This window comes from Parambassis ranga, chromosome 13 (assembly GCF_900634625.1).
Source record: "Parambassis ranga chromosome 13, fParRan2.1, whole genome shotgun sequence".
In the NCBI taxonomy this organism is placed as follows: domain Eukaryota; kingdom Metazoa; phylum Chordata; class Actinopteri; family Ambassidae; genus Parambassis; species Parambassis ranga.
In genome coordinates, this window is record NC_041033.1 from 16,578,490 (window position 1) to 16,593,578 (window position 15,089).

General features: G+C 42.0%; 1 protein-coding gene across 1 annotated transcript; it reads right to left on the reverse strand.

Moving 5' to 3' along the window:
- Positions 1-7,839: 7,839 nt before the first annotated feature.
- Positions 7,840-10,819, reverse strand: p2ry1 (purinergic receptor P2Y1). Its single transcript, XM_028419093.1, has 2 exons — positions 10,383-10,819; positions 7,840-10,156 (listed from the first exon to the last, which is right to left on the reverse strand). The coding sequence occupies exon 2, from the start codon at positions 10,125-10,127 to the stop codon at positions 9,066-9,068; it is 1,062 nt and encodes a 353-aa protein (XP_028274894.1). The 5' UTR covers positions 10,128-10,156; positions 10,383-10,819; the 3' UTR covers positions 7,840-9,065.
- Positions 10,820-15,089: the final 4,270 nt, after the last annotated feature.

The window sequence follows — 15,089 nt, forward strand, 5'->3', positions numbered from 1 at the left end:
GTCTGAGGAGAGGGAAGTGGCAAGAGAACTTACTATATAGGACTTGCAGGTGAACGAGATAGAACCAGAGTGTTAATGATTTAATGAGCTTTTTGGGACAAGAACTCACTCCCAGACAGTTATAATAGATGTGGTGGACGGCCATTAATTGACTGTACCTGGACATGACCTTAACATTGTCTGCCTCTTAGTCCAGTATCTGTGCCTTCACAGTGCAGCCACCCACTCTACCATCCCTGGCAGGATCAATACTTATTTAATCAGTGACTTCATGTGGCATGAGATCAGCCAGCTGAGGCAACAGGTACTGAGGCCAGAAGTGCCAGGTCACATCCAGGCGCTGAATGAGCCACACTGATGACCACCCTGTCATGACCACACTGCCTCGGCTAAATTTAGCAGGGAATCCAGGACAAGTGGATCATCTTACGCACACACACACACAAGCATAAAACACACACATGTATTAGCTCAGAGAAAAACACAAACAGAAAACAAAAGTTTTTGCTCATTTGCCAGTTCACAATTCCCTTTAAAGCTCCTCACTTCCTCTTTATTTTCATTACATCCTTGTTTTACTTCCCTCTGTGAACCGGAATAAAACACAACCTTGTTCTGAAGTCTGTTTTTGTCCCAACAGACAACCCTCTCCTAGACAAGATATTAACAGGACACCTGCGTCAGGTAAGTGTGTGTGTGTATTTCTGCACTGGTGGATGTACACTGTGTGTGTTACCATTTTTCACCTCGCCTAACCTGGACCATTAATCATTCGCTGCAGCAGACGTTCGGTAGCCGCTACACTCTCACACTGGCACCAGCCTTCACAGACATCTATGTATACACACAAACACACACACACACACACCGTGAACTGTGAGGATTAATAGGGTGAGGCAGCCAAGCAGCAAAGGATAATAGAATCTAAACAACGAGGCTCAATAGGAAGAGAGAGGAGGAAAGGAGAAGTAGGAAGCAGAGTCGTCTGGAGACAGATGTGCCTAATCACAGGAACGGGGTCAGGAAAGGAGAGGGGAGGAGAATTTATGACCAGGTGGGAGAGGTCAGGGGTGGAAGTGGCAACACAAAAGCAGGTGCTGCATATAAAAAGAAAAATTACAAATTTCATTTCTGTCTTGCGCCTCTCTTTGATTAACTGTGTGTGTGGATGTCGGTGCAGCACTTTTAGAGGGCAAAATGTGTTGTCAGCTATTTTCTTGAAAGGGGGAATGCATTTGGCAGCTGATTGTCTCTGACTGCTAATGGATAATGGAGGATGGATGTGCACATGCAGAGTGAGGATGCATATGTGTACAGGGTTGTTTAAATTACCGTAGTGTACTGGCAGAAACAATAAAGGAAGAGGTAGAAATGAAAGGAAATCTGATGCAAGTAAAACGCTCTTCCTTACACTGGTCTGTACCTGAGCCAGGATGCAGTTGCAACCTTATCTTGATTTGCATTTAATGGAGAAAGACAGGACCTTCCCTTGATACACTTCACACACCTAAACCAACAACAAAGCCACAATAAAAGAGCGAAACACCTGAGAGCTGCCTGCAAAGTATGCAAGGTGTATCTTTGGCTAATGAATGAGGGAAACACACCTCCCGTAGGAGGCAGGGTACCTGATACCGCAGCTCTATCTGTGATGGATCATTAACACTCACACAGGAAATACAACAAATAAGGTGACTACATGCAAGAATACTCCACAGAAATAACACATGCACATGCACACACACACACACAAAACAGAGCTACAGCAGGGACAAATTAATGGAGAATTAAAAGGGAACTTTGAAGTGATTAACTTTGAAGTAGCTAAATCAAAAAACACAAAGGCAAAGTTAAATGCCAATTAGCACCATGTGGTAGCTTCAGAAGAGATCTGCTATCACTGCTGCCTTTTAAAGAACATTTTCAAAGCTGTTAATTAGATATAGGGAGCTCTTTACAGAATTATGAAACTGTTTGAAATAAGTTTGCTTTGTTTTGCTAACATTTTGAGTTCGTACCCGGCAGTTCAGTAACCTTTGACCTTCCACAAATGTTCCCATCTACGGCATTGATTTTCTTCTAAATGTGTTTATTTGCAATGCAGAGAATTAAAGAAAACAACCCAGCATCATCTGAAGCACCAGGAAACATATTGTTATTATCCCGTGTCAACAGACTGCAGCCATGGATCCTGACCTTCTGTTTAAGCATGCTGAAACTTAACCTAGTTGCTTAAACACATGTATTTGAATCACATCATTTAAAGAAATACCTTCACTGCACATTCCACATGCAGGAATAAATGTGCATGACATATGTTGTTATTATTTGGAGACAGACCATTTTGAAATGTTTAGGCCTCCCTATGGATGCATAATAAACCCATACAGCGTGTGGTGTGTAATGCTGACTTGCTCTTTTTTTCCACTCCTCAAGCAGGAAGTGAATGAATAAGGAGTGCTCACAGTGTTTGCACTTTGGACAGGAAGAATTCACACACACATTCACTGACAGGTGGATAATCAGTTTATGACAGCTATACGTTTATAAACAGCTGTGACAGAGCGGTTCACCTGGGGTGTTCATTTATTGTCTCATGAGTCTCACAAGAATCCATCCACATGGTAAGTTGTTAGAAGGAGACTTCACTTTCCAAAACAAATATCCACCCTTGTACGAGGAAGGCTGTTTAGTAAGCCTGTGTGTGTGGATGTTCTCAATCAAGAATAAGTGACCTCTGCTACAAGCTAACTTTTGTTGGAGCTTTGCTAGTTACTCTTCTACTGTCTACCTGCTTCTCCAAATATTGGACAATATGTTTTCAGTTGGCTTCAACACCTTAGCACCAGGTTACAAGACAGAGCATGGCCTTAATAAGGCGTCAAATGTAAAACTTTTAACATGCATAACAACATTCTTTTATTAATGACACATCAACATTGAGTGTTTGTGTCTGCAATCACAAATAAATCCCCTGAAAACCAACATGCACTGTGATCTGCTTGGCAAATCTGATCCCTGCTTTCACTGGACACCAGACTTTTTAGTGTAGCCTTTAGCAGACAGCCCGATGCAACAACCTCCTACACATCTAGTGGATTTGCATTTTAAAACTCTTGACTAAACTTCAGCATTTCACTGAACATAATTATTCAAGTCAGACATAAACAAATATGAATCTTCATGGCAGACTGTAGAAAAGAGTATAGCAATCCCATAATCCTCCACATAAACACACCACACACAGAGCAGGAGCTGCAGGACAGCATCAACCTTCTCTTTATCGCCAGTGGCTCGTAGGGTTTGTTCGGAGTTTACATCATTTTCTTGATGTATATAATTTAAGGCATAGACTTAGCTTAACGCAAAGCCCTGTAGCCTAATCCTATTTTCAGTAACACACACACACTCACTACAAATATGGAGACGTGAATGTAATCTGTCAGTACATAAACCATAGCCTTGAGAGGTTTTAGCCCATCCACCCTGCAGCAAGGCACCGATCATCGCCCTTTCACAGCAGTTTCACAACTTACAGACATGCTGAGGAACTTGTTTCATTTTCTTGAGAAATGTCTTTGTTTCCGTTTTACAGCTGCCTGCACAGCACATTTTCAGCTAGACCCTTCATTCTGAGTTCTTAATATAAATCTTGTAGTATGATAAAATGTATTTTATTAAATAAGAAATGTATTATGTTAAGAAATAATTCATTCTACAGTGAAAGGATGACATAAAGGATTTTGCCTTGCACATAAACCAATGCAGTTATAAAAGTGAAGGATTTAGCCTGCTAATAAACAAGCCCTTGTTTTACTGGATCTTCTCTACAGTACAACCAAAAACAGTCAGTCAAACCACCTTTACACGCCCTTTCATTTTCAGCTCCTTTCTGCCTATCGCCCACAGTTTTCTTTATGCCTACAGCACGTTTGGTATCGCCTCAGTTCTCTCCTTCTTGTTCTCACACCTTGCCTTATCTTATCTCGTCCCTATTCTACCGAGCAGCAGGAGTCTTTTCATTTAGCCCCCAGCTCATTTCAGAACTATATGTCCTATTTCATAACTCTTATCAGACAGTCCAGGTCTGTCTGTGCTCTGTCTGACAGCGCTCTCATCACCTTGCCAGTCTGCATGCAAAACTGCCGCTTGTGATATCCGTTTAAAGGGCATCAGCTTTACATTCAATGAACATATATTCTACAATGCAAACCTACGAGGTGGATATTGTAAAAATAGCTTGATATTTTGTCCCACTACCAACCGAGACATGTCTTCTTCGGATATTTGTTATTTATTCGAGGTTAAACTGCATGATGGGATCATTTTGACCCTGTTGTGCAGAATCAAAGACGTAGGTTTGTGGATGTCAGCCAGTAAGCCGATCGTTCAAGTTGATCGATGACGACGCCAAAAGGAGGCAGAAAATCAACAAGAAGCCAGACGAGAGTGGCTGCAGAGATATTGATCATAAAGCTCACGACAGCCAAAATATGACAACCCTTCGTCTGTCTCACACACCCTCTAACACCCGTTCTTCCAGTTCCTGGTAACCCTTACATGCGCCACCATTATTACTGGCAACAGTCCAAGTCATAAGCACCTGTTTACGGTAGTTCAATATTATGACAGTTCTCAAGAAATGTACAGCAACAGGCCAAGCTGAGGTGACTAGTGCTTGTCTGTACAGGTGTAAGATGAACATGTATACCTGACAGCATGATGAAATCATTTTAGGGGATCAAAGTAAACCAACACCAGAGGCAACAGCACACACTTTCCCCCCAAAGACACCTAACAGTTTTATCTCAAATAGGTTTTTTTTATTGTCAATCGCAGCCACACCACAGGCTGTTGGTACAGCTGATAACCTGTCATTCTGTCTGTATAGCCCGAGGCCTGTAACTCCATCATGTAGACATATGAGCAGATGGCTACTACAAATCAAAATGGATGGTCGCCATTAATTTTTTAACCAAAAATTGTCTCATATATAATGGATTTTTGTTTTTTTTTCCTTTTAATATTACAGTTGATGGTATTTCAACTTTGCACGTTTGTGACATTTTTTTTCTCCCTTTACTAAAATAAAAATTCATACAAAAATTTATAATTTTATACCAATGCAAACTCTCCAGTCAATCTACTGTTCCAGCAGACATAAGAAGTAACTGGAAACTAGCATGGAATTAAGGTAAAAACACCTGCTGCCACCATGCAATGTTAATTTAATGTATTTCATTACATATTCTCAGTCAGTATCTACACAAATAGAAAGCATTGTAAATAAAAGGAGAGCATAAAAACATGGCTCCTCAAAACTGCAGTGAAAATGGAACTTGATTAACTGCAGCTGGCTAATTTCACTGGTTACATGCATATTGTCAGGAATGTAACGGCTTGTTCCTGCAGCTGGTGGCTCTCTGGTGACAAACAGCACAGCTGGTGGCAAAGAAAATCATGATAAATGTGTATGTATGTGCAATACACAGCGACAGAATACATTAGACTACACATATATATATTTTTATACTAACTCAAAGTCAAATCACTTTGATTTTTTTATTTGTTTTATTTCATTTTGATATAATATATCGATAATCTATCACACAACACACAGGTGTGTCTCTGGGCGTCTCAGCTCTAGGTTTGTTTGTAAACACATTCCTTGACTATTCTCCTGTGCACTGTGTCATTTTCACTTCAGCATGCAATATGACAGCAACTATGTTAACTCTTGATGTACTAATGTGCAAACCTGAGCTGCACTTTCATACACAGTGACACTTTTGCATTTAGGCTTGCAAACAGCCTCCATTCTTTCATGTTTGTGTTGACTGTCAGTGAAGCGTTTCTCAGCTGAGTGGCTGAGTTTGGTCCAGTTTTGGAGTCTGGATCCTGTCTCACTAGCAGAGGTGGATGTGGGTGTGGATAATCGGGGTATATTGCCATATAAGCACAATAAATGCTAGGAGTGGCACAGTAGGTTGTTGCCTGATGAGCAAGTAAACACATGTTAATATCACAGCGGTGGTGCAATGTTGTCACTGAGCGTCACTAAAGAAAAATATTTTTACACAGTGTTTACTTAGACACTGCAGGCAGAACACACAAAACTGGTTGTGTGACTTAACTTGAAAAATAGCAGCGTGTTGTGTACAAACACAGTAAAACCCTATTAATAGCTTCGGAAGCTGTGCAAAGCCCTAAAGGAGCAATTTGTAAGATCTATGATCATATTCCATCGTCCTGTATGTATTCTTTGCAGAGCTACCTGATTAGATTGAATGCTAATCAGCTAGCTGCAGATAGTAGTCCCATGTAACATGGAGCGTGTAACATCCAGCATGATAAAGAAAGAAGTCACACTATCAAAATTGAGATTCTACTCGTGTTCATTAAACATGACATCAAAGCAACTAGTGTGCATATCTAGTATAGAAATCATCCAACAATTAACCAATTAACCAGGTCTGCCTGTTCACACAGAGGCAGACCTGCTTTTCAGTTTGCTGCTTTAATAGTGCACAGTTTCCTAACAAAGTATAAGGAGAACCATTTACATGTGCATGTTATTATCATGTCCTAATTTTTTACAATAAAATTGTCATCATGTTTAGTCGTTCTATCAGTCACTGATAATTCTGTGGGAAATTATATATTCAGTATAATTTCATGTGGTTTTGCAGTTGGACACATTTGCAGCTTAAACTGCATCACTCTGGTCGTCTCCTGATTATTTGCATCACGGGTTACTCACTGAGCACCACACACTGACATTTTGATTCATGCAGGTTTTGTGTGTGGTAGTGTTTTTGGCCCAAGCAATCTGCACCCTTGTGATGGATACGGATGTGGTGCCAGGTCCCACTGTAAATCTCCCAAGGACAAAGCTCAGTATTTTAGTTTAGCGGTCCTGAATGGGATTACCCTGTAGGCCTCCTGTACCACCAACAGCGTCATGAGGAAAAAACCCCCACAAAAAACCTGTTGTTTCCCACAGCTGCCATCACTCTTAACACTCGACTCTTCCTTTTCTTGTCCTCTGTGTAACTCTTCTCAAAGAGTATTCAAACAGTATTACGCCCGAGGGAGGTGGAATGCACTGAAGAAAAGTTTTCTTTACTGCATTGAGAATAGAGAATGGAGGATGTGAGAGAAAAGAGGTGAAAGGTGGCTGAAAAGGGAGGGAAGAGAATCTGGCAAGCATCCCAACGCTCTGCAAGTCAAGATCTGACACAGAGGCTGAATCCGAATCCAACCATCGACTGTATTCCACAAATAAACATATATACATAATACACCTATGCATGTCAAAGTGTCTGCTTTGAAACAGATGTAACAGCCACCTACTGGAATAAGGTCTCCGTTCCCTCCAGGCTCTCTTAACAGAGGGACTCACACATAAACACACACATTTGCTGAGGCCAGATATGCAGTTTGCACCTCAAAGCCAAGAAATCAAAAGCTGTTTGTATTCATGGGCCCTGTGAGGAGGAAGAGGGACGGTCGGCTTCCTGTGCCCACAACACCATGCAGCCACAGCGTCCTGGCGACAGTTTCACACTACTCTGTCAGCATCAGTAACTCCACGCCATTGTGACAAACACAGAGGCAGTCTTGGGATAAGCCAGGAGAAACTCTTTATTCCTCCCTCGTCCCCACACTTCCTCCTGGCTGTGCTGAAAGAGAAAGTCAACAGTGGCATGGGGAACAAAGAGGAGCAATAAGGAGGAAGAGGAGGAGGAGGAGACGGACGGACCTGTCTGCACGAATGCGCCAACGCTAACAGTTAGAAAACTCAAATCATGTGCAGGTGGAAGCAAAAGAGTCCACATGTTTAAATATAAAAATTTATTGACAAAGATACACGTGGCCCCTGAAACTCCTGCACGACTGATTTACTTTCTTAGTTGACACTTAAAAATGACCACATTACAGATTTACAAGGTATTAGTACAGACATCGAACATCCACATACCGAGAGAGCCCCACAATCATTTGTTTGAGTGTTTACAACAGATAGAAAACAGAAGTGATTATCTGCCACTGACACAGTGCACTATTTACTTTGAGGTATCTCCTACAAACACATCTTCAGTATGTTAATAGAGTCACAAAGAGGGTGATTGAGTATCTCTTCCACTCATTTAAAAGCTAATACACAAGTAGTTCCAACCTGCTGCGGTGAGTCAGTGTTTCCTCCATACTGGATTTGATACTGGGCTCATGCACTAAAGATCTGGATTAATGATACAACACAAACTAATCTGGAACGTCACAACAACCTGTACAGTAGGTACACTTTAAAAAGAAGACATTTATTATTGTATCATATACACAAAAATACTGTAAATACGATCTTCTCACTTTTTCCTATAGAACAGGTTCGGACGAGAAGGATTGTGGTAACAGAGCCGTCACAGACCTTAACCTCAGAGCTGTCAGTGTGTAAATCCGTGTTCCTCACCTCCTCATTATTAGATGGAGTGAGAAACAAGGAGTGATAGGCAGCCCTCTGAGAGGAGGCTCCCCCGTCATAGTGCATCACGACGTCTGCGCGGGACTCCCATGCAGCAATCTCGGGTTCAGTGCATTTCTTTTTTTTTTTTTTTCTTCCCTCATTTCAGGTAAATACTTCCTGAAGCACAAGCTCCTCACCTGTTTAATAGCTATTGATTAAACATCAGAGAAGGTGCCTACTTTAAATTGATGAACAGGACTTTACTGCCTGTTGGACGAACGATTTCCTCTGCAGCCTGGTTCATCATGAGTGTGAGCAACACACCAGTTACTTGATAAAAAGAAGAGTGATAGCTCTAACATTTAGAGTACAATATGCAATTTCCCCATTGTGGGACTAATAAAGGTTTCTTAATTAATACGTGTACGGGACAATACAGTACAATAGCTTATCGACATCGACAAGCTGCAAGCAAGCGATGGTTATCACAGGGTTGAATGGAGTATTCATCCTTAAGTTCTGCATACAGTCTTCAGTCCACATTTATTCCAAGTACATCCTGGCTTCTAAAGCTAATAGAGACTGGAGACAAAGTGCCCTGTCACAGCCTCCGGTCCCCATTCTCTACATACTCAGCCAGACTCTGGAGCGCTGTCTCCTCACTCTTGGACTGAAGCACATTGTCCCCCTTCCTGGAGGGCTTTTTAGTGGCCCGTGACAGCTTCCTCCTGAAGGTATCCCCTGCCAGGAAGTAAAGAATGGGGTCCACACAGCTATTGAGGCTGGCCAGCCCTCGAGTTACCTGGTAGGTGGCGTAGACGCGGTTATTAAACTCACACATGTCGGGGCTCTGGAAGTACAGCCGGGCCCTCATGTTTAGGTTCTTCATCACATGGAAAGGCAGGTAGGAGACGGCGAAGACGGCAAGCACTATGATAACCAGGTGGATGGACTTCTGCCGCAGATGTGCATTGTTCATGTCATTGCAGATTAATGCTTTCACGATCATGCCGTAGCAACAAAATATGATAATGAAAGGGATACAGAACCCAAACACAGTCAAAACCATGCTGTAGATGAAGTAACCTGGTAGCTCATCCTCAGTGGTGGTGTCATAACATGTGGTTGAATTACGCTTCAGGCCAGTCCTGGAATAATAAAGGATAGGGGAGATACCTAAAACAACCACTACCCACACCAACGCACTGGTAATGACTGCATTTTTCTTCTTGAGTCTACCCAGAGACTTGAGCGGGTGCACCACCCCGGTGTACCTGTGAACACTGATGCAGGTCAGAAACAGAATACTCCCATAGAGATTCACATGAAATATAAACCGCTGCAGTCGACACAGAACATCCCCGAATATCCAGTCGGTTTTGTTGAAGTAGTAGAAGATGAGGAAAGGCAGAGAGAGGACGTAGCAAAAGTCAGCCAGAGCCAGGTTGAACATGTAGACAGAGATGCTGCTCCACGGTCTCATGTGGCACACAAACATCCAAATGGCCAAACTGTTGCCCACCAGCCCGGTGATGAAAACCATGATGTAAACAGTGGGCAGGTAATAGAACTGGAAACCCGTCTTGGTGAGAGAACATCCTCGTGTGTGGTTGTGGAGATCTGTTGCATTAAGCAAAGAGGTCAAGTTCAAGTCTGTGGTCATGGTGTCAGGGGCAGAGGCAGGTCCTTTCACTGCAGGAGAGGAATGGAGGAGACGTTTCAGCTCGTGTGCAGTTGCAACACAAATTGTAGATTATGAAAATGTTCTGTTGGACTTAAACTAAGTCATGTTTTCATTTTTGAAAAGCAATCATGCACAGACTTGACATTCAAGCACTGAATTCATCTGCCCAACAAACGTGTGCGCACAAACACAGCGAGAGAGAGCGAGTGAGAGAGAGAGAGATATGACACTCACCGCTGAGATTGACTTGTATTCCTCATTCCTATAGCCTTCACAGTTGCGAAGATTTCAGCGGACAGAGCTTTACGTTCAGTCAGGTGTCTTCATCCAGGCTCCTAACACTGTTTGAAATTGTTGAAAAGTTGCGATATCCTTCAGGTTTGTGCTGACGCTTCAACAGGGGAGGGGGGAAAAAAAAGTCTGCCGCAGGTTTGTCATGCGGGGCGACGAGTTCCCACAGCAGCGGCGGTGGGACGCAACAGAGACAGCTGCAGGCTCTGGCATGAAGAGCAGGAATTGCAAACAGGCTCCGTAAAGAGAGAGGAGGCTCTGCGCTATGGTGAGGGGAGGTGCGCGCACAAACACACACACACACACTCTCTCTCTCTCTCACACATACACACATAAAACCACCGAACTGCTTCCCGTGTCCAAACGCGCTGTTTCTGTTCCTCCTCCTTCCTCCTCCAAATAGACCCTTATCAGATCTGATCCTTTTGCATGTGCAGTGTGTCTGTAAATACAGACACGCACACTTTTAACTGACTGGGTCTGTCTGAAACTTCACTTCCTGTACTTTTGATTTGGTATTTCCGTTAAATATGTAACGTTTAAGTTACATATTAAACTCGAACGTTAGATACTAATGATTCTTCCTCATGGGAGATATTATCAACTGAGTAGAAGGTGTCATCCATCATTCAAGTAGAAGGTGGTGACAGCCACAATGGACATGGTGCAGGTTTGTTCACAGTTTTGCATTGTGTCACAATTATTTTCAAGGAAAGTGAGGAGCCAATGAAGTCAGTAAAGGTTCCTCAGAGCATAAGAGGGGAAAAAACTCCTGGTTTGTATTAAGATGGTCATTTTTTCGACTCCTGACAGCTGGATGTGTGTGTGTGTGTGTGTGAGTGTGTGTGCCACAGCCAAGGACAAAGCAGACACTGGCAAAGACAGCAGACAGACAGGAGGAGGATGGTGGAGAATAGCGAAGGGATCGGGCCATGTAGGAGGGACACAAAGGTTAAGTTAATTATGCTGTGAAGCCAAACATTATAAAAATGGTGGAACATAAAGTGAGCCAAGATTATAGCAATAATCTAATGGATGTTATTAATAAGACAGAGAATAAATGTCAGACATTAAATTGGTAGATGTGCATTAAGATCCATCAGTGGATAGACTGTTAGGTGAGTTTATATTGGTGGCTGTTATGTTGGAAAAAAATACAGAAATATATAGTATAGCAAATAAAATAGCACATTTCTAATAATTATCTGTATTCAAACAAGCATAAATAGATTTTTTTTGTCTGGATAACACATGAAGGAGAAGCCAATTCAAGTAAATTAATACCACAATAAAACTACTGAAATATTTCCTAGTTTATTCTTCAAAAACGCACATATATAAGGTTACTCAATTAGTTTAGTCTATTCCAAAAAAAATTACTGCTTCCTCTTCACAATCAAAGAGAAGGCCATCCACTCTTTCACAAAACAATCCCACAGTTATTACATTTTAACTTTCTCTCATGAGGAAAACCATAATAACAATAATCATTTTTAATCTAGTGAAAGTTATCCCGCTAACACCCTGCTTAGGGCTAAAACACTGTACAGAAGCTTATTCACTGCAGACGTAACATAGCAGTGTAATTGGATCATACATTTTCCACCTAATTTCACATGATTACATAGCAGATATGCAATATTACAATAACGTGGAGGTCCTAAATTACAGTCAGGCATAAGGCGACTAAAAATATTTAAGTAAAAAGCATCTTTAACCACAGGCTCTGTTTCTAATCTGCACAACCATTTGCATTGTGGCTTATTTAAGAGCAGTATCTCTGTTTTGGAAACTTGCAGCATGGCAACTCTCTGTATGTACATAATCATTTCAAGATATCTCACACGTCTGCCAAAGCACTGAGAGCGGTAAACCATGCCCTGTTTATTAGGTGCACACAAAGACTTCAAACAGAACCGATTTCCACGAAAGTTTAGATTGAGCAAACTCACTCCAAACGGCAGGTTTGACATGTGACATGTAGAGTATCTCCCTTCCATTCTTGCCAAACTGCTGTCTTAAAAGAAAAAAAAAGTTAATATTCAAGTTTCAAGTTAAGAAACGCTCTCTGCACTCACCACCACGCTTCCTGCCAAGGACCCGATCCTATTTGGCTCTGACCTCCATTTTCTTCCCCGGAGGCTGACAGGGACAGAGACATATTGGGCACGGCTGGGTGCTCACAGTAAGATTCATTTAAATGTATTAACCGCCAATATAGGTGAGGTCAGAGCACCAACATGTGTTCCTTCAGTTCCTCTCGCTCCTTGGTAAAGGTACTGTATTTGCTTATTGCATACTGTTACTGATTCTGTATACAGTCAGCAGTTTGGTTGCTCACTAAACAAAAACAGCCATCCATCATCTGAACCCGCTTTGTCCTGCAGCACAGGGTCACGGGGGGTGGAGTCTATCACAGCTATCTACAGGTGAGAGGCGGGGTACACCCTGGACAGGTCACCAGTCCATCACAAGGCAACATACACAGATAAACAACCACTCACACTCACACCTACGGGTAGTTTAGAGTGACCAATTGACCTAACAAGACGTCTTTAGAAAGCTGCAACAACCAATGGGGAAAAAACACTCATGGCAATATAACGCTCTGAATAACTGGCCAAATCAATACATAAGATGAATGCGCCTCCAGCTTTATATGGCACAGTTTGAAAGTCAGGACCATCAATAGATTTTTCTGACAGCTTCACTTTAATGTTTCTGAGTCTGTTTAGGAGCACAGGTTGTTGTGCAACACGGACAGGGCAGGTCCAATATAGTCTATTTATATCTGATTGCAACACAGTTCTGACAGTGATGTACCTGCAGACAGCACTAAAGTGTTTGAACAATGAAGCACTGACAACATCAACGGTTAGTTAAATCAATACGTTGTTGTTGGAGGAGCATTTTTACTACTATTAGCAGATATATTAATTAGTATGTCCACATAATGATGGTGCCCACAGAGAGTAAAGCACAGAAAGGTACTGATGGTTATCAATATCTGTTGTGAGCATGCACTTAATAGACAATACACTTGTGAGATGAGGGGCAGACAGCAGGTTTTTTCAAGCTCAATAGGGTAATGTTGGCAAACAATCAGAATACAGATCAGATTTTTGCTACCATATATATAATATATGCATGCAGTGATTGTAATTTCATAATTCTTTTAAAAGAAGAGCATACAAAACCAAATGTTGTATTTATTACAAAGAGGGGGGAGAATAAAATTGTGTTAAATGCTGAGCATTATTTATGGATAAACCTAGCGTGACTTTCATTTACTCTGCTAACACCGTCACAGTGTTTGGTGAGTCAGGTGCTCCCAGTCACAACCAATCAACGTCTGAGGGAGCAGCGGTACCCTGCACATGCTCCCAGGTGTGAGGGTAGATAAGGATAAAGTTGAAATTACCTTCTGCAGCTCCCATGGCCTCGCTCGGCATATGGATCGCTGCCTTCCAGCCCAAAACATTCTAACCACTGCTCCATTTGGCCTTAAGTGTGTCAAAAAAGACAGTATAAAAGAGTGCACCAAGAAACGTGACACGACTACAGACTCTTTCAAACAGGTCATTACTTGTGAGATACAGCTGAAACAGAGAACACATTCTTTAACAAGCCCATCGGGTCCTGTTGTTTCTCAGCTGCACCAGCAGATTTAGCCCCATTGCCAAAAATCTGTAAAGCGATTGGGCGTAGTAACACTTCTCCTCTGGTCCCAGATGTAATAATAATGACAAGTGGAAAGCACAGAAGGGAAATTCTATTTGTCTCAGGGTCTGACCTGCATTTCTTTACATCCCGCTTCACTGGTTCCTCTGACAACCCAATCACCATCAGAGGGGAGAAGGCTAACAGTGCTTCCTGCTTGTGTCATTTTCATTAACTGTGGTGGAGCTGGGTCTCTTCAACAAGTGATGAAAATCAGGCTTCATTAGCATACTTAGACCAGCGTGCATTTGTCTTAGAAGGAAAATCTAATTTGACAAATTAGCTGGCTGTGTGAATACATTATTTTCCACTTTGCCGTTAAGCCCTCTATATCTCTTGAGCTCCAGCACAAGTACCACAATGTCTTTTTGTTTTCTCTGTCTGCCTTTGTGCACATTTCTCTCTCTTTAAATATATATATAAATATAAATTAATGTTTTTTTCCTCCATTTAATTCCAGGCTCATCACAGGAAGACTAACTCATATGATTCTGATGAGCATCTATTGATCTCTCTTATCAGCTGTCCAACAGATGTGGCTGAAAAATAATGAATTCTTCCTTCGCCTTGCATCGTCTGTGACTCTGTCATCGCGCCTCCCTTTACTGTCCCTCCATTATGTTTCTCTTGCCACCCCTCAGCTGATTCTTGCTTATTTGTGTCCGATGAACACCACATTCCTCTCCTGTAAGAACGTCTGCTGACGAGTCTTTGACCAACATAGTAACTCTCTGCAGTCCATATTTTCTCATGCTCGTGCTGCGTTTCTTGCCAAAACAACCGTTATCTTCGGACCTTGTATGGTGAGGGTTTCGGAGAGCCAAACATTTTGCCACATTTCCAGTTACAGCGTGTCTGATAGCCTTGTTGACTCCTTTCCTGCGGGACTCATAATGATGCTGAATGGCACACTTGAAAACAAACTTGTTA

Bases quoted from the DNA above. Each gene is read 5' to 3' on its own strand.
- p2ry1 (XM_028419093.1), bottom strand. From the start codon at position 10,127: ATGACCACAGACTTGAACTTGACCTCTTTGCTTAATGCAACAGATCTC.